At 42.4% G+C, this 27,414-nt stretch overlaps 3 protein-coding genes across 4 annotated transcripts; 1 reads left to right on the forward strand and 2 right to left on the reverse strand.

The window, feature by feature from the left end:
• Positions 1-20: 20 nt before the first annotated feature.
• Positions 21-8,659, reverse strand: cpsf3 (cleavage and polyadenylation specific factor 3). The gene is made up of 18 exons (XM_026998945.2): positions 8,463-8,659; positions 8,018-8,081; positions 7,843-7,940; positions 7,612-7,740; positions 7,316-7,493; positions 7,136-7,225; positions 6,829-6,979; positions 6,564-6,739; positions 3,330-3,488; positions 3,039-3,185; positions 2,785-2,937; positions 2,499-2,607; positions 2,318-2,416; positions 1,209-1,303; positions 1,023-1,110; positions 839-905; positions 624-720; positions 21-399 (listed from the first exon to the last, which is right to left on the reverse strand). The coding sequence occupies exons 1-18, from the start codon at positions 8,531-8,533 to the stop codon at positions 298-300; spliced, it is 2,073 nt and encodes a 690-aa protein (XP_026854746.1). The 5' UTR covers positions 8,534-8,659; the 3' UTR covers positions 21-297.
• Positions 8,660-9,149: 490 nt separating this feature from the next.
• Positions 9,150-23,354, forward strand: asap2b (ArfGAP with SH3 domain, ankyrin repeat and PH domain 2b). Of its 2 annotated transcripts, XM_026998950.2 has the most exons (28): positions 9,150-9,605; positions 12,037-12,109; positions 13,373-13,518; positions 13,917-13,991; positions 14,408-14,457; positions 15,051-15,180; positions 15,276-15,361; positions 15,470-15,545; positions 16,004-16,090; positions 16,590-16,693; positions 17,020-17,089; positions 17,502-17,589; positions 17,707-17,755; positions 17,865-18,031; positions 18,360-18,493; positions 18,579-18,673; positions 18,894-19,083; positions 19,344-19,429; positions 19,560-19,675; positions 19,801-19,868; positions 20,394-20,501; positions 20,826-21,069; positions 21,143-21,235; positions 21,620-21,872; positions 21,981-22,039; positions 22,200-22,288; positions 22,480-22,599; positions 22,801-23,354. In XM_026998950.2, the coding sequence occupies exons 1-28, from the start codon at positions 9,480-9,482 to the stop codon at positions 22,873-22,875; spliced, it is 3,057 nt and encodes a 1,018-aa protein (XP_026854751.2). In that variant the 5' UTR covers positions 9,150-9,479; the 3' UTR covers positions 22,876-23,354. The 2 variants fall into 2 exon arrangements, with proteins under 2 accessions (XP_026854751.2, XP_035380261.1); XM_035524368.1 differs by having other exon boundaries at positions 22,480-23,354.
• Positions 23,355-23,522: 168 nt separating this feature from the next.
• si:ch211-195d17.2 (uncharacterized protein LOC560495 homolog) lies at positions 23,523-27,247 on the reverse strand. The gene is made up of 8 exons (XM_026998951.2): positions 26,767-27,247; positions 26,509-26,666; positions 26,336-26,388; positions 25,944-26,148; positions 25,289-25,444; positions 24,727-24,841; positions 24,236-24,389; positions 23,523-24,040 (listed from the first exon to the last, which is right to left on the reverse strand). The coding sequence occupies exons 1-8, from the start codon at positions 27,091-27,093 to the stop codon at positions 24,003-24,005; spliced, it is 1,206 nt and encodes a 401-aa protein (XP_026854752.2). The 5' UTR covers positions 27,094-27,247; the 3' UTR covers positions 23,523-24,002.
• Between the last annotated feature and the right edge of the window lie 167 nt (positions 27,248-27,414).

Consider the following 27,414-nt stretch of genomic DNA (forward strand, 5'->3'; position numbering starts at 1 on the left):
GATATTCAAGTGCAATTGGGTCTAGAGAAGTGTACTTTTTAATTAAGTCAAAAATATTGATCCAGAGAAATAACATCTCTACTTTGAACATATTAAAAATGAAAGAGACATATCTGACACTATTACATATGTATTCAATCTACATCTGCCCATTTTCCTTAATTTAGAAATTTAACCCTAGGCCCAGCATCCATTTCTTTAGAGGTGCACTCCTTTTGTCATAATTGCATTGCCTGGTCCTGTGACCCAGGCTGAGGGGCCCTGGTGCCGTCTATCTCCTGGAGTTCTCCTTCCAGCTCACATCACTGGGTTCATGGCATCATAGAGCCTCTGCACAGCCAACTCCACCATCTCTCTCAGAGACTCATCATCCGCACTGCCTTCCTCATACTGCACGGTCTGCATACAGGGGCAGAGAGCTCATTAAGAACACAAAACACACACCTGCCACTTTAGAGCCCTGATAATCCTTAACTTTAAATCCAACCCTATCCACATTTTAACTTATTTTCCACTGTCTTCACACCTGACTCATAAGTAAAAGGTGGGGTGGGAAATCTATCATAATCAGCCTTTATAGGAGTCAAAGGGGCTATATTTGGGTTCTAGTGCATCACACTCACCCTCGTCTCCAGGTTGATGTAGGCAGTCTTGCCATCCACTGTTATAGACAGATTGCTTTTATCCTTGAAGTCTACACACTCCTCACCAAACATGTCTCTGTAAAGTGGAGGATGATGTGTATGCAACCATAATTGCAGATCATTATTATTATTACTGCCTACTGTTAAACTTGTTACGTCAATCCAATGTTCTAAAACATCTGTGGGCTTCTTACTGGAACATGATCTGTAGTCTGTTCTGGAACACGTCTAGATCCACCTTCTCTTCTTTGGGCTGTATGACTAGAATAAAAAGATTGCTAGATGTAATTGATACACTCCATTTCACATGTCTGACATCTATGGCCCCCCCTCCACCAAGATAAACTTTTATTTTGTCTGCTAAAACCATGTTCTTACGTTTCTGAGCTTTTGGATTTGACTGCACCTCCAGGACCACTGTGGTGACTGCATCAGCATACATATCGTTCAGCGGGTTGGCGATCCACTGTTACAGCACAGGCACATGGACATTTCAGTTAACATTGATTTTCCTATGCAAACATCATCAGGGCACACAGCTGTGCTGCATGAGCCTTCTCTCACCTCCAGTATGACCATGTTGACATCATGAACCAATGTGATGCTGTTAAAGATCCTCAATGTAGTTTTCTCAGCTGCTTCTACCTCCTCTACGTGCCCTAAAACACACCCAACCATACACACACACCCGAGTTGGCAAGAAAAGCCATTTTAGAGTACTTTGCTAGGGTTTTCCTTGTATAAAGGGTTTATGGCACTAGAGTGTACACAGCTCCAGCACAAACACCCAAGTTAAGTCATGCCAAGACAATGCTTTTACGAAATACTGTCCAAAAAACAAACAACAAACACCATTGTATAGCAAATAGTGCTTATTACACCAGATATTGAGACAAATTCATAAAACCTGATAGTAACTGCCTCACAAAAATGTGATATGGTAGTTAATTCTTAAAGTTACCATGGTGATATCACACTAGTGTCAACTTACTGTTATGTTAAATCACTTGTGCCCAAAATGAAATCCTTGAGGTAAATGAGGTCTTATATATTGAAAATTCACACCAAATTGACTAACCAGGTCGTGAGGCCAGTGGTATGCTGAAAACTGTCAGTTACATAAAAATTTAACGCATTTGAAACCTTCACCAAGATGGCAATCTGCTTGGATGATGACTTATATTTGTTAATATCTGACTATATCTGTTTATAGTGTCTTCCTTATTACTTAAGTATACATTTCTTAAGGCAGATGTTTGTGGGATTCAAGTCAAGCAAGTCACCCATTTCTTTGGGTACTTCTACTATTGCACTCCAAAAAGACCAAAAATCTGACTTTTAATCAAATGCCAATTAACTAAACGTGTACACACTCAGAATTTGTTGATAAACCACAAGTGTGACCAAACAATGTTGATCATTCAATCCACGGTTTCTTACCAAGAAATATACCAGTGGACAGGTTCAGGTTGCAATTTTTTGTGGAGAAGCATTCTATTATGAATCGCTAATGTCATTTGCAAAGGAAGAATGAAGCATGAGGAAACATGTTACCATGGTGTTTTTTGCTGTTAACACACAGTGCATTTGTCAGTAGGTTTTCTGAATGTGGCCCAATTTTTACATTCCCCTCTCCCCATATTCTACTTCACACACACACGCAGGAAACGAACCTGCCAAATGGTGCAACTGGCTGTGCAGTAGGGTGAATGGTCCAGTGAAGGGAATGGCCTGAGACTGTTTCACTGTGCTCATAGCCAGGTCTGTGTAATCTACACAAGGAAAAGAAAACATATGAGCATGCACAATCCTCCTAATCTCTCTTGATTATGCTCTGACAGTACAGCAACTCACTGGAGAGGTCTGAGGGGGTCAGAATGTGGTAACTGAAGTTCCGTTTGACCAGGATCCCAGAAACCCTTTGGCCCTGCACACACTTCTTATCAGCTAGAGAGCCCATCACCTGGGTGATCACACACACACACACACACGGTAGAAAATTGGTAAGATACCATAAAAAATGAACCGGTGGAACCCAATGTTTATACTACAAAATATCACAGAGTTTAACACTGACCTAAACATACTGCATACATCAAAACAGAAGACCACAGCACACAGAAGGGAGGCGAGTTTTCACCTTAGCCAGTTTCTCTCCTCTGAAGTTGAGCGTGACAGCCTCAGTGTTGCGTGGGTTATGCACCTCGATATGGACCTCGTCATTGTCTTCATACTCTCTGATAAGAGCTGCCTTCAGACGGGCCATCTCATTCTGTTCCCCATGCACCAAGATCTGGACATCAGGCACATGATGAGGAACACATCTCTATTAATACTTAGCCTAAAGAGCAGCAGTGATCAGAAGGAAGGCAGATCTCGAAGGAGACAGCTCACAACGTGGGGGGGTTTGAGCGCGCGGATAAACTCGCTGGTCTGCTGGTAGTCAGTGTGGGCTGAGAAGGAGATGTAGTCCACAGACATCTTCAGCTGAAGCTTCTGGCCCGACATGGTGGTGATCTCCTCCGGCTCAGACATGATGTGCTGTATGCAGCGCAGACAACAGGGACACGAGGGGAATGGTCATCACCTGCCCTCTCATTTGACAAAATGCAGACTGAAGAGAGAGAATTGCAAGCTAAATACTTGAGTTAATGTGGGCAGGGAAAGGTCATTTCAGGTCTACACCTTAGCGAGGGTTCCCTCCACGCAGTAACCGGCGATGATAACACCATTCCTCTTGTCAGTGCACCAGCTTTCAAACAGCTCTCTGGAAAGACCACTCTGCATCATACCAGGCGATGCCATCACCACACTGGGGCCGATGTCATCAAAATGATCCATGCTCTGAAGGAGGTGACAAAAGGCAGGAATAAGTCATGGCACAAGTTCTGCCAAGTTACTGACAGTGACAAGCCTAAAAAAACCAAATGTCTGGATATGTACTGAATGACCGGACCCATTTAATCGCATTACATTAGTGGGAAATTTTAAACAACAGATAACTCCAGCGACTGTAGATTGAAATTTTGTTGCAATAATTAAAAGGCTTATTTAAAACAATTAATATGTGCTATCTACGTTACCTAAATAATTCACTAACCATCTTACACTAGAGATGAGCACAGATCTTGCCATAAAAATCAAATGACAAAACCTGCCACACTTCCAAACTATCTGAATGTCTAAATATTCCTGAAAAATTTTAAGTGCCTATGACAGATCGTCAGATGCACGAAACCGCTTCTGAAGGAGGTGAGAATATGGCCAGCAGGAGCCATCTCTGCTCTTCAGGACTGTTTTGAAGACATCATGGATCACATTCAAGGAGGCTGCTACTGATGGTGACACTGTTAACCTGGAGGAGTATACAGCACCAGTGATTTGCGACATTAACAAGTGCATTGATGATGTTACTGTCTCCAAGACCATCATTACACACCCCAACCAGAAGCCATGGATGACTGCTGAGGTGAGGCATGCTATTGAGGACCTGTGACTCAGCCTTCAGAGCAGGCGACAAAGAGGCTCTTAGAAAAGTGAGAGCCAAACTGTCACAGGCGATCAGGGAGGCAAAGCGTGCACACGCACAGAAGATCCACAGACGCTTCAAAGACACCGGTGACATACGGCACATGTGGGAGGGCATTCAGGCCGTTACAAACTACAGGAAAACATCACCTTCCTGTGATAGTGATGCCTCCCTTCCAGACGCACTGAATGGCTTCTTTGCACAGTTTGAAGCACAGAACAATGTTGCAGCGGAAAAGTCCATCCCTCCGCAAAATGACCAGGTGCTGTGCTCGACTGTGGCTGAGGTGAGGCGAATTCTGTATGGACTTAACCCACGGAAAGCTGCTGGACCAGACAACATTCCTGGTCATGTGCTCAGAGAATGTGCTGACCAGCTTGCAGATGTCCTGACAGACATCTTCAATATCTCTCTGAGATGCACCGTTATCCCGATATGCTTCAAGAGTACTACCATCATCCCCGTGCCAAAGAAGTACACGGTGTCATGTCTCAATGACTACCTTCCTGTCGCACTCACAAGCATTATCATGAAGTGCTTCGAGAGACTCGTCATGAGACACGTCAGGACCCAGCTTTCCTCTTCTCTGGACCCCCTCCAGTTCACGTACCGCTCTACCAGATGATGCCATCTCTACCACACTTCACCTGGCACTCACACATCTGCATAAAAACAGCACCTACGTAAGAATGCTGTTCATAGACTTTAGTTCAGAAATCAACACCATCATTCCTCAGCACCTGATTGGAAAGTTGAGCTTACTGGGCTTGAACATCTCCCTCTGCAACTGGACCCTGGATTTCTTGACTGGTAGACCTCAGTCAGTCCGGATGGGGAGCAGCACTTCCAACACCACCACACTGAGTACTGGTGCTCCCCAGGGCAGTGTACTCAGCCCTCTGCTGTTCACATTGCTAACTCATGACTGTGCAGCAATGCACAGTTCGAATTACATCAAATTTGCTGATGACATGACTGTGGTGGGTCTCATCAGTGAGGACGAGTCAGCATACAGAGAGGAGGTGCGAGAACTGGTGTGCTGGTGCAAGGTTAACAACCTGCATCTGAATGTTGACAAAACAAAAGAGATGTTGACTTCAGGAGAGCATGGAGAGATCACTCCCCACTTACCGCCTCCCCACTTATCAATGGCTCCTCAGTGGAGACTGTCAAGAACACCAAGTTCCTTGGTGTTCACTAAATGGAAAACCTTACCTGGACCCTGAACACCAGTTCCATTACCAAGAAAGCCCAGCAACATCTCTACTTCCTTCAGAAGCTGAGAAAAGCCCATCACCCATCACCCATCCTCACTACCTTCTACAGATGTACTGTAGAGAGCATCCTGAGCAGCTGCATCACTACCTGGTTTGGGAACTGCACCGTCTTTAACCGCAAGACCCTTTAGAGAATAGCGTGAACAGCTGAGAAGATCATTGGGGTCTCTCTTCCCTCTTTCACGGACAGCTACACAATACTTTGCATCCGCAAAGCCACCAGCATTGTGGAATACCCCACACACCCCTCACACAAATTGTTCACCCTTTTGCCATCTGGAAAAAGGTACCACAGCATTCGGTCCCTCACTTCTAGACTGTGCAACAGCTTCTTCCCAGAAGCCATCAGACTCCTGAACTTTGGCTAATTCCGATTCCAAACAAATGGACACTTCTATACACACACATACACACATGCTTATACACATTCATGCACGTACACGTACACACACAAACACACACACACACACACACATATATCCATCCATATACACACACACATTTTTTGTATCGGACAAATTGTTGAAGTCAAACTTCACACACACATAATACACACTCCTTTTGCACATTCTTCCTCCTTGCTGCTAGAATACTGTACTAAATCAGTACTGTATTCTGAACTGTTTCTGGCTGCTACTGGTGACTGCTATGTTCAGTATAGCATGTCACTGACTTCTATGCACAAACCTGCTTTACATATTTCCAGTACTGTACTGGTCAAAATAATGTGCCGTCTGTTCACTGTGTATTGGTCCTGTCTTGTATTTATTGTATGGTATTATTGCACTCTATTGTATTGATTGCACTCGTGTAGCGTGTTGTCTGTTGTACTTGTTTTGTTGCACCATGGTCCTGGAGAAATATTGTTTCATTTTGCTGTATATTTGTATATAGCTGAAATGACAATAAAGCCTTTTGAACTTGAACTTTGACATGTCTGTGAGTTCAGTGCAAGCCTTAAGGCTCGTACAAAGGATTTTAAGAAAAAACTCTCTCTTCTGGTCTATTTTGACTATAAGAAGCGATATATTTAACAACATATTTAACAATTAGCAGAAGCACATTAGGGCTCAAGTTAGCCTAACAGCGGTGCTTCCAGCTTGCAGTGTCCACCTTGAGATTGCTGATGTGCTTGAAGACAAAGGGGTTGTTGATGTTGATGGCTTTTCGGATCTTGTCGTTCATGGCATTGACGTAGGTCTGGTACACTGCCATGCACTTCTTGGCCAGGGACGAGGCATAGTAGATAGGAATGTCATGGAGCTCTGGATGATTCTGCCAGTACTCATCTGAAAAGAGGCCAGAGGCGCCATCAGTGTCACTTGGAGTTCTTCCGTACAACATGACACAACACCCTCCACTATTCCAGAGCCTTTACCCAGAATAAGCAGCAGCTCCTGGGCTCGACCCAAGGCGAAGACAGGGATGAGGCAGCGGCCTTCCCGGTTCACTATGTCATGGACTGTGTTACAAAAGCGTGCTTCTCTCTCCTCTCGCTTCTCATGGATGTGAGTGCCATATGTAGACTCCTGTGAACAGGAAGCGGTGAGATTGTGTTATACTGTGCTCTGAGTGAAAATTTACCAAAATTGGGAAGGATTAACTATGTCTAGTATGACATACCATAAAGGTAACTGTTTGATCCTTACAACATGAAGCTACATAATCAAGGGACTATTACTCACAGTGATGAGGATGTCTGGTTTAACACTGGGAATCTCTGCTGCCATCAGATGTCTGTCTTCTTGACGAGAGAAATCTCCCGTATAAAGAATCTATTTAAAAAAAAGTAGACACTGAGGAAGTTAGGTCCATCATAACATGGTGTGTGGGTATGAATAAATAAATTAACTCTCTTCACCCACCTTCACACCGGCAATTTCAATCATGAACATGGCTGCCCCCAAGACATGGCCAGCATGGTAGCACCAGAATTTAATGCCAGCCACCTCTTTCACCTCATGGAAGTTAATTGTCTCAATCTTATCCATGCTCTCCTCTAGGTCTGTCTCTGTGTACAGCATGTCATCTGCTGAGATATTACTTCAGACACAGACAGGAACGGAACATAAAAGATTGCCATTATAATTTATCACTCACAGAAACCTTGAATTCTGAATGTTTTATTCATGTAAAAGAAAAGAATGTGGTTCCTATCTACCTCACTTTGACGTAGTCTGAAAGCAGCCACCGGTAGATGGCTTTGGTTGCATGGGTCATAAAGGTCCTCCCTTTAAAACTTGTTTTCTGTAAAAACCATGGCAACGCCCCACAGTGATCCAGGTGAAAACTAAGCGTGGAAGAAAAACAACGATATTGAAACATAGTTCAAGTTGAAATACATCTATAAAACTGCAACACTTAGCTATAAATCAAACCGAACAGAACTCACTGGCTGATGAGGAGTAGATCGATCTCAGCAGGGTCAATCAAATCAATGTAAGGCAGTGCATCCATTCCTTCTAGACCAGGGTGGATGCCACAATCCAGCTGTTAAGACAAAAATTATAGCTAAGGCGCTGTTTAACATTTTCATAAACCAAAGGTTCAAGCCAAAAGAAACGTACCATAATTTTACGTCCCTTGAATTCCAAGATTATGCATGATCGTCCCACCTCTTGGCCGGCACCACTGTCATTGATCCGAATGAAGTAGAAGAAAATAAAGCATAAATACGCACACTCGTAGCAATAACTTTGAAGACATATTCACAGCTAATTACTGGTTTAATTAATCATTGCCTCCTCATTTAAGTTATTTTATGTAATCTAACAAGGCCAGTCACGGGTAGGTTCATTTTGTAAGAACTACTTTATCAATACACTGGCACGAAACAGATGGCATAACTGGCACAACCTACTAGCTAACCCTACCTAGCTAGTACTAATAATCAGCTGACTAACACTAGCCAACTAGCTAGATAACTAGCAAACATTTGGCGGGGACACTAGCAAGCTAGTTAGCCGTCAGCCTAGCCTGCTAACTATAATGTATGAGTTTGAATGAACGCACAGAGGTCTTATGAGTAGCTGATCACTTTCCTCAGCGGGCACCGGGACATCTGATTTACGCTTTGTAGCCATATTTACAGAAGGCTTTTAAAGAAAATTTCACTAGTTAGCCAGCGGTTAACTAACTAATGCATTTCCAGCAAACTGTTTCGCTAATATTAAAAAAAGACAACGCGTCTGCTTTCACTTGTGGTGTGAATATCGTCTACAACAACAACAACATCCGATATTGAGCTGCTAAAGTTCAAAATAAAGGTCTGACCTTTACTGCAAACGTAGTTTGAACTTATTACTGTAGCGTGATAAAACAATTTTTAAAAATACGTTAAATGTAATTAGGGAAAGAATACATTTATATAATGTTGGATTCAGTGGAACGGTCTTTACCGGCCATTTTGCCAATTTAAAATATAGGCTATATAATTTAGAATTGCTGTGTATTATAAATGATTGTTGTTTTGTATTTTTATAAATAGCAGACTGCTATTTATAATTTTTATAAATTGCAGCTTTAATTTCCTGGCTTGAAACAATAAACAGTAAAGTACATTAAGTGGCCGCTCCCTTTATTTTTACAGTTAACAGTTCTAATTGGGCCAGCTTTCTTCAGTGTGCTTCGCTATTGGCTAACTACTTTGTCTGGCCAAGTCTATCAGTAGCGCAGAGGTTACCAAGTCAAAAAGCACCAGGTAGAACCACCACCGGGTGGTGTCTAGGGGTGAGCGGACAGAATTAAAAGGGAGAAGCCATGGACAGATATAATGTTGCGTCTATCCGTTTCGGTCGTTATGGAGTATTGTAACGTTTTCTTAGAAGCTGTTGTTACTCATTGCATGTGATCTTTATTTATTTCTGTTAATCAGATGGAACTACTTTAACACTGAAGTAGATTACTCCAGTGTTAAACGGGAATAAACAACGAAATCTGAACTAATAGTCACTTCGTTCTCTAGTTATAGTTTTCCGTTTCGGCAAAACTTAATTTTATTTTGATTAAGACTGAAGAAAGACAATAGTCATGCCAGACCAATTAACAGTGTCTGAGTTTATGGACATAACCTTTGAGGACTATAAAGCGCCAACAACTTCGATTTTTACCACCCGAATGACTCACTGTCGGAACACAGTGGCCGCGTTGGAAGAGGTGAGTGAATAATTATTTTGTGAAGCGAAGCGTACAAAAACATTTACACGTACAAAAGTGCAGTAAGGAACTTTATTTTCTACACAAGTCTTCCGATTATTAAGATACCTATAAGATATTTAGCGTTTAACCACGTTGTTTGCTAATGTTTAGATTCTTTGACGAAAGAGGAAAGCAAAATTACTTCCTTCTTTTGGAATCAAAGGTTTTCCAATTCGAGTTTTGTAGTTGGAGGTGAACCTCGCCCATAATGTTCTAGGCATTCGCACGAGTCGTTCACTAGACTGTTGGTCTGTATTAAAGTATTCTGGAAAAGATGACTTGGTCCATGATTAAGGCCCGGACTTGTTACAGTCTACAATAAATGTGTGATTCACAGTGGTAGTTAATGTATTCTAGTCTAAATTCTGTTATTATTATTTCTGTTATTCTGCTCTAAATTCTGGCCTATTCTGAACATAGAAGAATCAAACTGTAATAAGAGAAGCTGTAGTGGAACTTCTGAAAACAGTGCACAATTGAAAAGCATTTGTGTTCATCACAGCCTTCGGAAGATAAAACCAACTGCCAAATAAAGGATCAGTAAGATATAGCTGACTACTAAATAAAGGATCCATAACTATGGTGGAATCACATAAATAGAACTGGAAAAACTTTTTTTCTGTAATTGAAATGTATCACTGTTTTATATACGCCATAATTATGTCATTTTCCTTTATGTGTCAGAAGAAACTGAAAGCTGTCCCCTGTGTCAAATTTCCACATCTTACATTTTAAATAATAGTGAATTAAATTCTTTTGTTAGTGAGAGACAATCCCAGTCATGCTTTTGCACCTGGAGACTTATGTGGCCTTTGAACTCATTCCCCTGTGGTACATGATCTTGGGTGTGAACTGCAAGGGCCTTATAAGTATGAAACAAAGATTTGGAGGCAAAGTCATAAATATTACATATTCTAGTTGCTTAGAGAGCATGAAGATGACCAAGCAGCAAATGTCTTTTGTTTTGTGAACATTACAAGACCAGTCCCTCCCTCATTGAGACCTGGGGCGGGGGGTTTCCTCAACTGACCAACACTACCAGCCACAGGATGCTACGTAGGTCTGAACTGACTGCAGTTCTACATAGCATCCCATGGCTGGTAGTTTTGGTCAATGGCTTTAGGCTAGTAACAAGGAAGTGACCTTCCCTCATGGCTCACAGCAGATAAGAGAGTCTGCTTCTGGGTGCTACTTGGTGCTGGCTACCCTGCAGGAGAGGAGGCTGATAGTGAGTTGCATGTATCACATGCAAAGACCTATTGTGGTATTGTTGTAGATTGTTGCGGGGTGGGGTGGTTGAGTATTGAGTGTTCATCTCATCATTCACTCTATGAAAACATTAAAGTTGTTTTGGTACATTAACTGGTGAATCCCTTAAGATATACAACTAAGGACAGACACACTCACACATACACACACATAGAGTAAAGATTGTTGTTCATTCTAATTAATGGGCAACACTCCCCTTTCCAGTTGTTCCACAAGTGCCCTGCTTAAACCTTCCTTTAATAGAAACTCGGTGCACTGTGCTTGTGCTTTCTTTCATGTTCTTGATTGTTCTGAAATGTGTCCCCTGAAGGGTCTGGTACTTCAGGGACCTGTTTACACCTGCCCATTCTATTTCTTATTTATTCTTTCCCTTTCCATTTAGTTACATTAATCATTTAATCAACTACAATGGATTTAAGATGCAGATTTGATGTCCAGATTTGAATACCACTGTCTTAGGGCATGTGTGCAGGCGCATTGACCCACAAGTCCTGAGTCTCATTAGCACTGGAAGAGTCATCTGCGAGAAGCCCCTCGACCGTGTTTACTCTGACTGCCGAGGACACAGTGCAGATAAATGTCTGGTCTAGTGGGTTTGCCTTGGTGGTTCCTGTGTAAACAGTGTCTGTGAGCTGTTGGTCTGCTCCTTACTCCTTCATTCACTCAGAGGTGAATTCACCAAGTGTGACTCACTCAGAGAGTTCAGGGCATTGAGGTGCAAAAGCATTTATGTGCTGATGAAGGACAAGTATTAGAACTCTGCAAATGAATTTAGATATTTCAGCCGGTTACTTATTCGTCTGTGTCATTAACGTGTTATTTAATCTACCATAATGCTTATGAGGCAGTATGGTAGCATTATAAAGCATTACAAAGTATTATAATGTATTAGAGGTTGCTAGTAGGCTTTACAGTGTGGTTACTGTTATTTTTTTTCCATGTTGTTTTATTGTTGCATGTTTCAAAATTATTCAAGACTGCTGATAACCACTCCCAATGACTAATGTACTCAATATTTAAAGACTGGGATTATAAGTCAGAGCCAAATGAATTGAGAAACCTTCCTGTCTCATTCTCTTGTTCAGTATCCCTCGTTTAAAAATCATTCATTATTTTGCAGGCTCTAGATGCAGACCGCAGTGTTCTGAGTAAAATGAAGAAGTCAGTCAAGGCCATACACAGCTCTGGTACCAGTGAGTATGCCAAGTGCTCATGTCAGCCTGAGTCAAGCTGTTCTTATAGCTACTCTTCACACAGGCTTCACACCACACATCTGGCATTTTTAGGCTTGCCACAGTAGCTCAGCTTAGATCAAAACCACCAGAGTAGCAATGGCACCTTTTTTTTAAGCACCCTAACCAAAAACGTTTTTGCCAAGCTTTACCAGACAATGGGGGGAAAAAACTCAGGCTACCTAAGAAAGAAAGGATAAAGTAATAAGATCTCTACAAAATTTGATGTGAGTTTTGTTTCACATTCCTTTCATTCCACCCACCAGTGACTTGTCTTAGCAAGCCTCTCTCCCTCTTTATATCTCTCCCTTTCTCCCCCTCCCTTTCTTTCAGTCTTTTTCTCTCTCTTTCCCTCCCCCCATCTCATCAGCACAAGCTCTTCTTAATTGCGCACTGATGTGCTGAAACCCTTCACGTTGCTTCATGCCAGTGCATGAGCATGTTTGTCAGAGCTGTGAAAGTATTCTGCAGCCCTGAATAAGGCAGCAGTGTCTGTTGGTGCATTAACAGAGAGCAGCATGGTCGTAAGGCCCAGGCTCCATATGAATGAGCAGAGGGCAAACTTCTGCAAGCTGCAAAGCATGGGAAAGATCCAAAAGAAAATGATCGGTTGGCTTTCACTGTGAGAAATATTCTGATTGAGTGAGAAAGTATTTCACTTCGTGTATTTCACTTCCCATGATTTCAGCAGTTCATTGTTCCTCCTAAAGTTCATTTTTCACCTCCATGGGTTCATAAGAGAAAACGTTGTACATGACAAACGTGCAGAGTGAAAAAACTTGTTAGAGAAGGAGATTATTTTAACCTTAGTCAGAGACCATAAGTGTGATATGTAATCTTTCATGTTTTGCTTGAAAACCACATGTATACTTTGAATACTGCTCAATATCAGATCAGTTTATTGGGTGCCTGCCCATGTGGCATTTAACGACATAAGAACAGACACTGACCTCATTCCACTATCAGTCCAATCACTATAGAAAAGAGCCCTTTAGCAAGTTCAAGGGTTGCTGTCAGTTTTCTATACTCTCTACCCGTCTCCACCATTTCCCTACACACCTAAAACACTGCTTTGTTTTCTGTTGATTACAGTTTGTAGTTTTGTAATGCATATATATAATCTGATGCTTTACTAGCCCAGTGCTCTCTGACAGTGAGGTCTTCATGTTAAAGGCACAGATTGGTGCGGATCTGATCTGTGACTGTGTATGTGGATTTCCCCAGCTCACGTGGAAAATAAGGAGCAGTACATCCAGACTCTGGAGAAGTTTGATGAATCCTGTGTGTACAAAGATGATCCAGACGTGTGCACTGCCTTCTTAAAGTTTTCAGTCTTTACAAAAGAGCTCACAGCTCTCTTCAAGAACCTAGTGAGTCTCTCTTTCCCTGTCTCTCTCTGGTTTGCTTGTTCTTCCTCCTATCACTGCACTATTTATTCACCCTTCCTGAGTCTTGGTGCTGTGGGATCCAGAGTGCTCACTCAGCTACTTTGCCATTCAAGGCCAGTGTGAGCTGTGTCTCTTTTTTTGTAGCAGTTATTCACTGTAGCTACCTCTGTTCTTCGTTCTCACACACACCCAAAGATATCCGCATTTTACTGGGTGGTTTCTGTTGCTGTCTCCCAGTTTCAGTCTGTTTATCTGATGATGGTGGACTGCTGGAGTGACTTGCATGCTCCAGAGCAGTTTTTAATGTAAGCCAAGAACTTCTGCAGAAGTAGACCGTTTGTCATGCTATACTCGATCTGCCTGTTTTGCTTTGTTCACAGCTGCAGAATATGAACAACATTATTACGTTCCCTTTAGACAATCTGCTGAAAGGAGACCTAAAAGGAGTAAAAGGGGTATGATACCTGAATCACCTGTATTAACACAACAATAATACACCCATTTAAAATACAGCCTGAAGTATATTAAATATGGATTCACAGCACAAAAACCTTGTCTGTTGGCCTCTGCCATATATTGTGTAATCATGGGTTGGGGTATGGATATGGCATTGTGGTGGTTGACCATGTGTGTTCTGTGTGGATGCACCCTACAGAAGCTTTATCCTCTGGGCCTGTACCTGGCCATCCACTGGTCATATGTTAGCTGACATGGCAATGTTTATACATTTAATAAAATAGAAAATACTAGTTAAATTATATATCAATGATTAAAAAGTGGTGATAACAGTAAAGAAAATTATTTTTTATTAGTAAAAGTAAAAGTTTACCCTGAGATGTGAAGCTAGAATACTCTTTTGTTGTGTTCCTAGGATCTAAAAAAGCCTTTTGATAAAGCCTGGAAGGACTATGAAACCAAAGTGTAAGCACTACATACACTCTTTACTCTCTCTCACACACACACACACATACACACACACACACACACACACACACTCTGTTTACATACTAAATCTCTGCAGGCTGGAAGCCCTCAGGTGAATGCCAGCTAAGTTCAGGTTAACAACTGCTCAGTTCAGGTGAATGCAGGTTATGTTCAGGTTATGGCCCAGTGATCACAACCATGATAAACACTGTGTTTAGTATTATGTGCTCAGCAGAGGAGAGTTCCGCAGCTTACCAGGTTTCACTGGGAATTAATAAGCAATGAGGGTGCCCTGCTTGTGCTGAAGGAGAACAAAGTAAGTGGCATTCAGCTTCAGCTTTACAGTCGTATGTCACAAGAGCATCGCAACATCTCACTCCCAGCCCAAGGCCTTGGTGGCAAAACGCAATAGCCAGTCTGTTTTAGCTCAAAGCGTTGGAGCTGTTAGGATAAGATAAGCATGTCAGAGAAAAAATGGTACATTAGAAGGAGACAGCACATGGCCTATCTAGGAATTGTACTCTGCAAGCAAGCCCAACACAAGTCTTGCGCCATTAACGTGCCAGCATACCCCTGTGTCATCACTGCAGTAGTAAGATCGAGAAGGAGAAGCGAGAACACGCCAAACAACATGGCATGATCCGGACAGAGATCAGCGGGGGAGAGATTGCGGAGGAGATGGAGAAAGAAAGACGCATCTTTCAGTTCCAGATGTGTGAGGTGAGTGGAGCACTCTGGCCTTCTAGCCAGCTATGGCCACAATTGATCAGCAGTCTTCTCATTTCTTTTGTTCTGGGGTCTGTTCTGTTTTTCAGTATCTCATCAAGGTAAATGAAATCAAAATCAAGAAGGGAGTCGACTTGCTGCAGAACCTTATCAAATATTTTCATGCTCAATGCAAGTACGTTTTTCTAGATTTTTTTCAAAATATAAGAACAGGGTTTTTGTTTTTGCTTTTTTTGAGGATGTACTCCATAGAAAAGATTTGTAATTTTCCTTTTGTAATCAGTTTCTTCCAGGATGGAGTAAAAATTGTGGAGTGTCTCAAACCTGCCATGGAAAAACTGTCCACAGAGCTCACAGTAGTAAGATACCTTTACCTATTGCTAAGGGAGTAAATCTGAGATCTCACAACTGCTTGATTTGTTTATGATTCTTTATGTAATGACTCTATGAACCAAGAAACTCACATTTTACTATGATTTGGTTCAGTTTTAAAACATTTCAAGAAAACACAAATCTGATTGAGGGATCCATTTACACAGTAGTGGAATATAAATAATAGATACAGTGCTCAAAATGCTTCATTCTTTATTTATTGTATTTTTAAATTTAGTCCTAGAATATCCTAAGAATTTTGTTTTAGCCAAAAAATAGTTAATACTTTATTGAATATTATTATAAACAATTATAATAATTGAATGTGATTTGTCATGACTCATAAACACATTTCTACACCTCTATTACATGCTATTACATGCTATTACATCATCAGGCGTTACACCATCAGGCATTTCTAGCTCTTTTTCTTGCTGTATGCCAGATTAAACAGACACAGGATGGAGAAAGAAAGCAGCTGACGCAGCTCCGAGACATTATAAAGTCCTCCTTACAAACAGAACACAAAGAGGTGAGACATTATAAAGACCTCCTTACAAACAGAACAGAAAGATGTGAACTGCATACCTTTACATAGCGCACAGAAACGTAAAACAGATATTGCTGTATTTTTCAAAGCAATGCTCATAGACATTCTACTTGGCCAGGTGTGGTAGGTAAAGCGTTTTCAGGCTTTACACCTGTAGATTTTCTGTATTATATAAGTATTGGATTTCTTTCCAGAAAAATATCACAATGTAAAAGCATCACAGAATCTTCAGCCACAGAACAAAAGGAAAGCTGAAATTTCTGTTATAGGAACATCAGCCATATTTTGGAATCCATAGTCATGTGAACTGAGTAATTTTAATTTTTCTTGTTAATCCCTTCCACAATAGACGGCCATTTAATTGCAGAATAATGAATGGTTCAACTCGTATCAAGACTGGAAATGAAGTGAGAACAATGTTTTGGAAAGTTGTGTATTATTGTGTAGGATATTGTCAATATGATATCATTGGCTTTGACAGGACTCTCAGGCCAAACAGAACACTGGTTACAGTCTACACCAACTGCAGGGTAATAAGGCCTTTGGCACAGAACGCTCCGGAATGCTCTCCAAACGCAGTGAAGGGTGAAGGAAATGCCTCATGTGAAACATATTACAGTAACAACCTGTAGTGAACATTACATGGCCATTCTCTTTAAATCCTCTATTGACTTTGTACTAAAGTGCTATTTTGTATATATCATATATATTATATGCTATTTTAATGTTCTTGTACATTGAAGATGGTGGAATTGCCAGTTTAATTTTTTATATTGTCTTATAATCTTTGCATGTGAACATGATGTAAATTGCATCCTCTTGCTTCAAGTCTAGTGGCTTTTTAGACTGAGTGGTCGTGGTTGTATACCAGGGCTGAATCATGAAGTCTCCTGTCGCTGGGTTATTTTCAGGCTGAGGAAAGTGTGGCAGAAGAGGAAGTGTTCAGTGAAGAATGGACTTCTGACCATTTCCCATGGCACGGCAAGTAACAGTTGGATCTAGTATCGATCCAGCAACCCACCGTGTAACTGTACACCAAATTCACTAATGTGACGCTCCCTTTAAGATCCTTAGTTTGTGTAGGGTCACTGTGTAATTTTTAAATTTGAACAAATGGAATTGAGAGTAAGCAGACACAGGAGATGGGATGGAGGAACAGAGAGAGAAGTACAGTAGGTCAGTGAGAAGTATGCAAAAGGGAAAACTGAGTAAGCTCTGGCTATGTCTGAGCTACTTGCAGCCCCACAGCAGACTCCAGCAAGACAAACCTACTTGGGGTTCTGCCTCTGCACCTGCAGCAGCAAAAATTAGATTTTTTTTTCAAGTAGCCTTTTTTGTAGACTTAATGATTTAGCACATAAATGAGTCATGGGTGTTGTGCTGCCCTTTACAGGCAAATGCACCACCGGCCAAACTGAACCTGTTAACCTGCCAAGTAAAGTGCAACCCAGAGGAGAAGAAGAGTTTTGATCTCATCTCTCGTGAGTCTTGGCAGAAGCACCCTACACTTTGACTATGTCAGCGCCACAAGTCTTTAATTCACAGCCCTTTTCCAGTTCCTTGCTCATCATTTTCTCTTTTCTGCCACTTTGGAACAGATGACAGAACATATCACTTCCAAGCAGAAGACGAGGCCGAATGTCAAATGTGAGTTCGGCGTGTCGCGAGGGTGCACGTGTGTGACGAGACGGAGAGACAGTAGGACCTGTAAGGTTAAACTGCAGTTACCTGCTTCCTCCATTCCTCCCTGCTGCAGATGGGTGTCCGTGCTTCAGAACAGCAAGGAAGAGGCCTTGAACAATGCCTTCAAGGGTGAGCAGGACGAGGGCGAGAACAACATTGTACAGGAGCTGACCAAGGCTATCGTGGGTGAGGTGAAGAGGATGAGCGGCAACGACGTGTGCTGCGACTGCGGAGCCCCCAGTGAGTGCTCCACCCTCTCCACCTACAGATCCACCTCTCGGTCACACGTGGTTCACGGCAGTTGTGCTGGCTCCTACAATATCGCTTTCTCAACCCGTGTTCTAGACAACACACTGGTAGAACTCGGTTGGCTTTGTCAAGAACAGAGTCATGGTTATGTGTAATGAGAATACATGCAGAGCTTCCTGGTTGAGATACAGTTCAGCATTGTATCTGTTTCTGTAGCTTTATGTTGCTTTGATCAAACGTGTCTGCTAAAAGTAGTTGGAAGTGTAATTGACAGAAGGCAAGAGTTAAAATGTTTGTCTCATGTCTGTTATCTCCGCAGATCCGACATGGCTCTCCACTAACCTGGGTGTTCTGATTTGCATTGAATGCTCTGGCATCCATCGGGAAATGGGTGTGCACTACTCCAGAATACAGTCTCTCACCCTAGATGTGCTGGGTACATCAGAACTCTTGGTAAGTCCTGGTCTGTTGCCAGCTGGGGCAGTAGAGGCTCTGTATAAAGGGCTGAGGTGTATGACTACAGTGAATCTCCCGGCAGTTGGCCAGGAACGTGGGGAACGCAGGCTTCAATGACATCATGGAGGTGAACCTCTCAGGGGAGGGGATATCCAAACCCAGCCCCTCTAGTGACATGTGAGTGACCAATCACATTCTCACTCTCACCATGCTAAAAGAACATAAGCCACATGCTCCTCTTTTCTGACCACAACGGTTCAGTTGTCAGAAGCCTTCAGTCTGAAAAAAGCATTAGATGAATGTAGTTTAAGGTATTAGGCATTAGACTTTGGACTGATCTGCTTTACACGTAGCACGCTTACAGGTTGATTGCTGTGTCACTGCTGCTGTCTATCAGGCAGAGTCGGAAGGACTTCATCATAGCCAAGTACACGGAGAAGCGCTTCGCCCAGCGGCGGCGGGTTGACGGCACTGCACGCCTGCGCGGTCTGTACGAGGCAGTGAAGAACCGCGACATCTTCTCCCTCCTGCAGGTCTATGCCGATGGAGTGGACCTCACAGAGACCTACCCCATGCCCAACGAGCATGTGAGTTAGAACCCTCACTAACCTCTAATGCAGAGCTGCTGAAGAACAGCCTGGCTCACAGGCCCTTGGGAAACAGGAATGACGAAAGCTCTGCAGTTCTCTGGGTTCTGTTTTAATCCCATGAATACCTTGTGGTAATCTATGTTACCTTGTTGTACTGAATGACCAGATACCTGAAATGTTTCCCTCATTATTTAGTCATTTTTGGAGGTACACTGTGCTCACTGTGTATTACTGGTCGACTGGTTCTCCTTGTACAGGAGCCGGGTGAGACAGCGTTGCACCTGGCCGTGCGTGTTGTGGACAGAAACTCCCTCCATATTGTAGACTTCCTTGTGCAGAACAGGTAAGGCAGCGTTTCACAGGTGTCGCTGGATTAATTAAAAATAGAAGAAGAGATGTCATTGTGGTTAATTTGTCATTCCACAAGGATTATGTGTGTGTGTGTGTGTGTGTGTGTGTGTGTGTGTGTGTAGTGGGAATCTGGACAAGCAAACAGTGAAAGGCAGCACAGCACTACACTACTGCTGCCTCACAGGCAACAGTGAATGCCTGAAACTCCTGCTGCGGAGCAAAGCTTCTGTCATCATCCGTAAGAACCACACCCATGCCAGCACATCACTATAAACTGGAGTGTGCAGAGCAGTAAATAACACCATCACTTTACACTGCCTTCATCTACTGTATGTTCCTCATATGTCACCGGTCAACATTCAGCCAATGAAGTGGGAGAGACTCCTCTGGACTTGGCCAGGCGGCTGAGACACACACAGTGTGAAGAGATGGTGGGTGCATCTTTAATTTATGCAAATTGTAAAACCATAAATAAATTAGCTGATAATAATAATAATAATAATAATAATAATAATAATTTATATGGCACTTTCTTAAACAGTTTACAAAGTGTTTTACAGAAAAGTCAAAGTTAAGAGAAATAAAATAATTTAAGAATATAGAATAATTAAAAAAGTTAAAGGGATGAATAATATAAAACAAAATAAATAAAATGCTTTATAATTAATTCTATTAATTCTATTTTAAAACAATACATTCCTTGAGACAATACTGCTGAGATATAGGGGCAGAACACCATGAAAACACTTAGTTTGTACATATTTATATTTACAAACCATATAGCTATTTTCATGCTTACTAATGTTTTAAAAATCACAGCCACTCAGTTTGCTGTGTGTGTCTTCTAAGAATCTTTAATTTAATCTTTAATTACACAAGCTGTATGTGGGTGGGAGCTGTTGTCTAAGCCACGCCCATTCCTGTCTGACTCCTCCTCTTTCCACCACCCATGACAGCTAACCCAAGCGCAGACGGGCAAGTTTAATGTCCACGTGCATGTGGAGTACGAGTGGTGCCTGCACAACGAAGACCTGGATGAGAGCGACGACGAGATGGAGGACAAAGTGAGTGCGCTGCCCTGATGCCACGCAAACACTCACAGAGTAGCCATGTCACCGGAGCCATAACGCTTCAGCAAGCGAAAGTCCCGCCGTGATTTGGTATTATTTGGTTGCCTTTGCTAATTAATTCTGCCTGCCGGCAATATGCCAATTAGCAAAGCACGGGGGATTTTTTTTTTTTACATTCTAATCCTGAACTATACATAAGGATCATTTAAGGTTTCAGTAGATGCTGCGGGGCACGTGGTTGGGAGTGGGTTATGGAACTGAATGTGTTTGAATACATTTCAACGTGTTTGAATATGTCTTGCTCGCTCCTCGGCGAAGCCCATTCCCCAGAAACGTGAGGAGCGGCCCGTGAGCTGCTTCGTGCCAGGCAGTGCCACCATGCAGCCCAACATAGCCGCCCTGGCGCGCGACGTGGTCAGTGTGGTGCGGGACAAGCAGAGGGGCTTCATCCCCAGCATGCTGTGCAACGAGACGTATGGCACCTTGCTGGACCTCAGCCCCCCACCCTCCAACCTGCTGGGCTTCCCCCTGCCCCAGCTGCCCCCCCGCAACCCGCCTGCGGGTAAGCACCGTCCTGCCCCCGCTCTGCTCCACCTCTGTAAGCCTGCAGATATTCAGCTACTGTCGATTTTCAGGTACTGCTGGGTGGATGTCGATGGAGGCCGCAGGGCGGCAGAGATCTTCATCGGACCCCCCCAACCCCAGCAGTCCTGACAGCAACACCTATGGTAAGAGTCTGGCCTTGGTCATCTCAAACATTAGCTTATACTGTTAATGTTTAGGGTATTCAGTGCAACAGCTCCACATCATCCCATGCCCTTTAATGAGCTGTTAGCTATTGCTTGTTTCGGCTGGGTGATCTGCAGTGTTTTGCAGTCCACCAATAGCCCCGCCCTGCACATTTTAGTGGCTTCTCTGCTCGCAGTACACCTGCGTCAACACTGAGCCCACAGTGAGTTTTAAATGGGTTAGAACAAGGACAAGTCCAGAATGTGTGGTGCAGGTGTGCTTCAAGACCTAGGCTGGGTAACAATGATCTAATACATTGCTCGTTGCTACATAGGAGAGCTGGCCCATCTTCTGCCTGAAACCACAGTTTCTCTCTTCTGTAGTGCTGCCCCCTGCCCCTCCAGCTCCTCCGGTCATCAAGAAGCCCGGCACAACGGAGCACAAGCCACAGAACAAGAGTGCACCTCTACCTCCAGTGCCTCTCACGCTGCCGCCTATGACCTCACTGCCTCCGATCCCACCCATTCCCACCGCCCCGCCGGTCATTCCAGTGCCCCCTACTCCACCCCCTTTCAAAGCACCAGTACCACCTGTGCCTACACTGCCCAGAGGCCCTGCACTCAAACCACCCTCAGGGTATGACGCAGCGCAACTTTGCATCATGGGGTTTTCTACATGTGCAAAATCACTTTATTGCTCAATTCCTTTAAATATTATTTTAAAATTTTTATTTTCTCATTCCAGAACAGATAAAAGTGTTTCCAAAGCACTGCCTGCCAGGCCTAAACCCAGTGAGATCACTGGTATGTTCAGAACATGAAGGAATGCATGAAATGTAATGCATTTGCAAAACCTAACATTTTATTGTGTTGGTAGTGTGGAAACTTGATACTGTATAATATGGAAACACAAGTAAAGCTTTGATGCAGTTTAATACCTTTTATTTCCTGATCTTTTCAACAGAGAAGGATGGTTCTGTTCCGCCCCAAAGTTCAGTGACTGTGTCACTGCCTGCCCCACCCCCTGCCCCCAAGCCCAGAATCCCCCAGCCTGTAAGACTGCTTCATTTTTACTTATAACTAGCCATAATACAACACATCCTAAACCATTGTTGTGGTTTGTTGAACGTAATGGCTGTCAAAACAAATGAAATAAAAAGTGTCAGACATGTCCTGAGTAAATCTGGCAGAAGCATCCTGCTGACAATATACATCACATTCTGTCTGCAATGTGCATGTGACAGAAACAGAAGCCTAAACGAGTGAAAGCCATCTACAAGTGCGTGGCCGATAACCCTGATGAGCTGACGTTTTCGGAGGGCGAGGTGATTATAGTGGATGGAGAAGAGGACAAGGAGTGGTGGGTGAGTGTAAGGCACATGCGCGCACACACAGAGCCAGCTGTGTGCAGGTTATGCCAACATCACCCAATTTTCAGGCAGGAACAAGAAACCAGGATTCAGTGTGTTTGATGCAGGGAAATCCTGCTAGTCCAGTTTAGCAAGAGCATTCAAGAACATTCTCATCAATCCAAGATCCTGCACTGATGGTCCTTCATTTTTCAGGTGGGCCACATGGAAGGGGACCCTACCAGAAGAGGAGTCTTCCCTGTTTCCTTTGTACACTTCATCACTGACTGATGGGAGCGCTAGTCTGGCAGAAGCACCAAGACTGGCTTTTTCCAGAAAGATGCTAAATGCTAATGCTAAACAGGGAGCAGATTGTGAGGTTCCATTTATTGCTAAAGGACGAACCCTAGTAATAACCTCACATAAGATATTTACAAAGCCTTAAAACATTCAATAATAGAAAAGAGAATAAATAGCTTCCTTCTCAGTGCTGATCATCTCACTCCAGTGCAATATGACTGTCTTAATGCAATGAGCAAAGCTTCATCATACCTTAGCCAACATGGAGATGGCCTTCTGGTAGCAGAGGCCATGTCTCTGCAACATCAATTTTTTATTTTAAAGGAGCCATTTTCTTTGTTTTTGAGTTTGGTTGCAGAGCAACTGTTAGTTTACAGTTTAGTTAAGTGACCTATCAATGTTTTAATCAATGTTTTCTCTATTTTGTGTTACTGGATAAGGTCATTAAACAATTTTCACTGAATATTTTATACCGTTCCAAACAATGGTGGTTTATTTTCTGACAATTTGACAAAGTCATGATATAGCTTGCCTTGGAAATACCAATACTACGAAAAACACATAGCTATAAATGGTTTCAATTAATTAATGCTAAGAGATTTCTTTTTTATGAATGCCATTATTCACCACGGAAAATGTTTCTTTGTCAAATGATGTGCATTTTAATGGATTTTTCAAACCAATCCTGATTTAATGTAGCATATAAAAATAAGGACTTTTGTTGTATGAACTTGCAGCTTTCCTTGTTAGTCATCACACTATACACAGAGCTAGCTGCTGATATTTACACATTTTCATATTTACCATTTTACACATTTCATTTACTTCCTTTACTAACTATCCCGAGCAGTACAAAGAGATAAACAAAAAAAAAGAAAAAAGAATGTGCCTTTAAAAAAAGAGACAACTTAGCAAGTTTTAGTGAGATCAGATTAATGCGTATAAAAATAAAACTTGGAACTTGTTGTGGTCACCCGACTTTACCTTCGAAGAGCAGCGGCTCTCCAACCAGTTCTTTTGTGAATGCATTTACAGCATTGTCACTTCATCAAACCAGTGTACTCCTTTTGGACAGGCTGTTCCACGGAATTAGAAAATAAGTTTTATGGTTTGGACCCTTAGGCACTCCGTACAGCAGCAGGTGCAGATGGAACATCTTTAGGTAAACAGAAGAGAACATGCACATTATTGACAGTTTTCCAGAACTTGTCCTCATTCCAATAGCGGTCTTTAACAGTACTCAAGTACTTTTTTTATTAATTTTTTAAAAATAACAGCCCCTCTCATCCTCCACTTTTGGCATGCAAGCAATTAGGTTGGGATTCTTTTTTTTTCACGACATGAGCTGAACCTGTGAGCGGTGCGGTCGTGATCCTGCTCTCCTCTAGTGTAAGGAAATGGCCTCTCCTCGGCTGCTCCGGGGCCCCGCCACCAGGCCCGTCTGTCTCACACGTCAGCACATGAATGGGGCCTCTGCAGCCCTTGAGGTGGACCTGGATACAGTCCTAGTGAAGGACACGAGGAGACACAAAGCACTGCTCACTGCTGGCCTCCATATCATGGTGCCATCCATCTCAGATAAGTACTTGTATACTTATTGACTTAGTACGTTTCAAATGAGTACTAAGTAAATAAATACATTTAATTTTAAAGAAGAAAAAAGGCCAAAAAAAATCTGATGTTCGGTGATGTCCTGCCTGAAATCACAAGTTAAGGTTTCTTAAAATCTGTGGAAATTGAATCTACAAACAAATGTAGCATATTTCTTATTCCTTGTGTCAATATGTTTTCTCAGTCATCTTGGTTCACAGCCCCAGTCCAGTCCATTTCTCTTGGGATTACCTCAGTGGGTGTAGGCACCTCCAGTTTGGTCTCCTCTGGGGCTTTGATGGCTATCACAGTCTGATCATGGAAGGCTCCGATCTGACAGATATCTTCGTATGTCACATAAGCAGAGGTGAAAAACAGTTAAGGACAATGCATGAAATCTCTGACGGAGAAAGACATCTCTGCAGTACTCAATTCCAAATCAGCCAATTTGTCTAGCACATATCTGTATTTTTACTCATGCAGTTCTTGTCCAATAATTGTTTTTTTTTCATCTGAAACAATTTATGATATACTACACACACACACACACACACACACACACACACGTGAACACTACTGCAAGGATTACACAAAATCATCTACCCTCGGAGCATCTGTAACATTAACGCACACAACTCATTGTTTAAAGAAGTAAAGAAATTCTGGTCCATCTTTGATATTCCTTCCATCCTAATGGATAAGTATGACAGCTCATTCCACAGTAAGATTCTGGCCCTGGTTTCCTTCCATCTGCATGACCCTGTATGAAGGAGAATCTACAGGCTGCAGCAGAACTAGAAGTTTGGGAGGATATTTAGCATTCTCTTTGAGGTCCGTCAGGGCAAAGAGCTGTTGAGCACAGTCTTTGATGAGCCAGTCCAGAGCCTCCTCCATGGTCTTCAGGTTTAGCAGATCAAGCTTTACCTTGGTCTTCCACTGGCCTTTGAAACAACTAATGGGAGTCGGGCCCCTTGGATCAAAGGAGAGAAAAGAAAAAGTTTAACTGCACTTCACACATATATGCAGAGAATTGAAGGATAACTCATTTAAAATGCAACTATACTTCACTCTAATAAGAGTAGGAAAAGTAAGAAAGCTCATTTCTACTTCGTAAATGAGCACAGAAGGGTAATATAAAAATGTCATCTCTATCGTGATAAATATTCACATCACACTCTTCTGGGCACATGGTGCAACACTGTCAAAATAAAACTGCTGATTGTATAGGTCACATTTCCTTATATCATTATGCCATTTTAAAGCAATTGTTTAATCAATCATCTTATTGTTATCTTAAACGGCTTGTTTCTGTAAATGCTAGCTCGCTCCCAATTATCCATATCCTTTTAAAAATAAGGCACTACTGTTTTGCTTGTGCATAATGTATTTGTATTGTTGCAATCCCTCCTAAAAGACAGGATCAACGTAGATCCATCACATGAACCAAGAATAGCTGGGTCTGTACTTACACCCACTGGATCTTATTTTTTGACTTCTTTGTGATGAGTTTAATCCCATCTAGCACATTTGTGATGTCATAGACCCTCCTCTTGCGTGTCCCTAGTTTTTGTGATGCCTCGTTAAGGTCGAGAATTCCTTCTGGAGCAGAATGAAGCAGATCCATGAAGCGCTTGGTAAGCCGCCCGAGTGTTACTTCAGCGCGATCAGAAAGCCCTGAAAAAAAGCATGGCATCTGAACATATGTTCCCCATCTGTTTAGCAGCTAAACTAATTCAAAAGTGGGCAAATTTTGAAGGAAGTTCATATGAACACAATAACACTGACAGAGAGGTTTAAATATAGAAAGCAGTTACTAAAAAGTGATGTCACACGATTTAAAATGTGCAATCATAATTTATACCTTGCCTTGCTGGACCATGTTTTTGTCCCATGGAACTGTTGAGAGTTTCATGACTAAAGCAAGAGAAACAAATCAAACATAAAAAGAGACATTTAAAAATACATAAACACATTTAACAAATGTAAGACTTAAAAGGACTGACATGTCGTTTCCTCACCCCCATAGGAACTTACAGTCTAGCAAGCCATTCCTGCTCTGCTTCATTATCCATACACAGGGGGCCATCTTCTGTATTATCACAGTCTTCATCCTCGCCCTCTTCATTCTCATCATAATCATCGTCGTCGTCATCACAATCATCATCAGCAGCAGCAGCAGCAGCAACTTCAGTCTGTAGACAACCAAAGTTTCAAACAGGAGGTTATTTTTAAAAATCGTCTGCGGTGAATTTATGTGAATTGTTAAAACTGATTTTAATTAAAACTCCTTACAACCACTTCAGGTAGGTCCGAGTGTTCTTCGTGCTCATCAGGTGAGTTACATCCGCCTGTGCTCAGCGATCCTTCTAACGGAGGCATGATAGGAACCGCGTCGGGGTTTATACCAGTAGGTGTGATGTGTTCGGTCAGAAAATGATCCTCACATATCTGGTATTTATCCGTGGGCAACCGGTCCGATTCCCGTAAAGCGGCGAGCCACACTTTGATGCGGGCCTTATCTGTGGGAAAACTGAAAAATCGTTTTCGGGGGCGATTTGGTACCTCCCCCGGCATTAAATCGCTTTGGTTCTGGCATTCTTTTACCACGCATTTCACCATGTTCGCAAAACTGAAGAAGACGTGTAGCCACGTACATTAATTAAATCTGTTTATTTACGCACGTTGATAAATACGCACATCGAGACAACTCGAAGTGGCCATCTCGCGTGAATATTAATGGACCAATGAAGAACTCGGAAGGAGACGTTCTTCTTCTACCTGCTCTTTGCATTCCCCCCCGAAACACATTGCTACCACCTCGTGGACCGGAGAACTGAAGGTTTTTTTTTTTTCACAATTATTTTTATTTCCAAGTAACAAAAACAATCCTTAAAATGGGGCATAATTATGTTTAATTGTGTAATGTAAAACTGCAACAAT

This window comes from Electrophorus electricus, chromosome 3, assembly GCF_013358815.1.
Source record: "Electrophorus electricus isolate fEleEle1 chromosome 3, fEleEle1.pri, whole genome shotgun sequence".
Lineage (NCBI taxonomy): Eukaryota > Metazoa > Chordata > Actinopteri > Gymnotiformes > Gymnotidae > Electrophorus > Electrophorus electricus.

Coding starts and splice junctions, on each gene's coding strand:
- si:ch211-195d17.2 (XM_026998951.2), bottom strand. CDS start 27,093: ATGGTGAAATGCGTGGTAAAAGAATGCCAGAACCAAAGCGATTTAATG. Junction 25,445..25,943: donor AAAAATAAGATCCAGTGGGT/GTAAGTACAGAC, acceptor CTTTGATCCAAG/GGGCCCGACTCCCATTAGTT. Junction 24,390..24,726: donor AGGTGCCTACACCCACTGAG/GTAATCCCAAGA, acceptor GTCCTTCACTAG/GACTGTATCCAGGTCCACCT.
- cpsf3 (XM_026998945.2), bottom strand. CDS start 8,533: ATGGCTACAAAGCGTAAATCAGATGTCCCGGTGCCCGCTGAGGAAAGT. Junction 7,741..7,842: donor GATCTACTCCTCATCAGCCA/GTGAGTTCTGTT, acceptor TTCCACGCTTAG/TTTTCACCTGGATCACTGTG. Junction 906..1,022: donor AAATCCAAAAGCTCAGAAAC/GTAAGAACATGG, acceptor TTTTTATTCTAG/TCATACAGCCCAAAGAAGAG.
- asap2b (XM_035524368.1), top strand. CDS start 9,480: ATGCCAGACCAATTAACAGTGTCTGAGTTTATGGACATAACCTTTGAG. Junction 18,032..18,359: donor CTGCGACTGCGGAGCCCCCA/GTGAGTGCTCCA, acceptor TTATCTCCGCAG/ATCCGACATGGCTCTCCACT. Junction 21,873..21,980: donor GCACTCAAACCACCCTCAGG/GTATGACGCAGC, acceptor TTCTCATTCCAG/AACAGATAAAAGTGTTTCCA.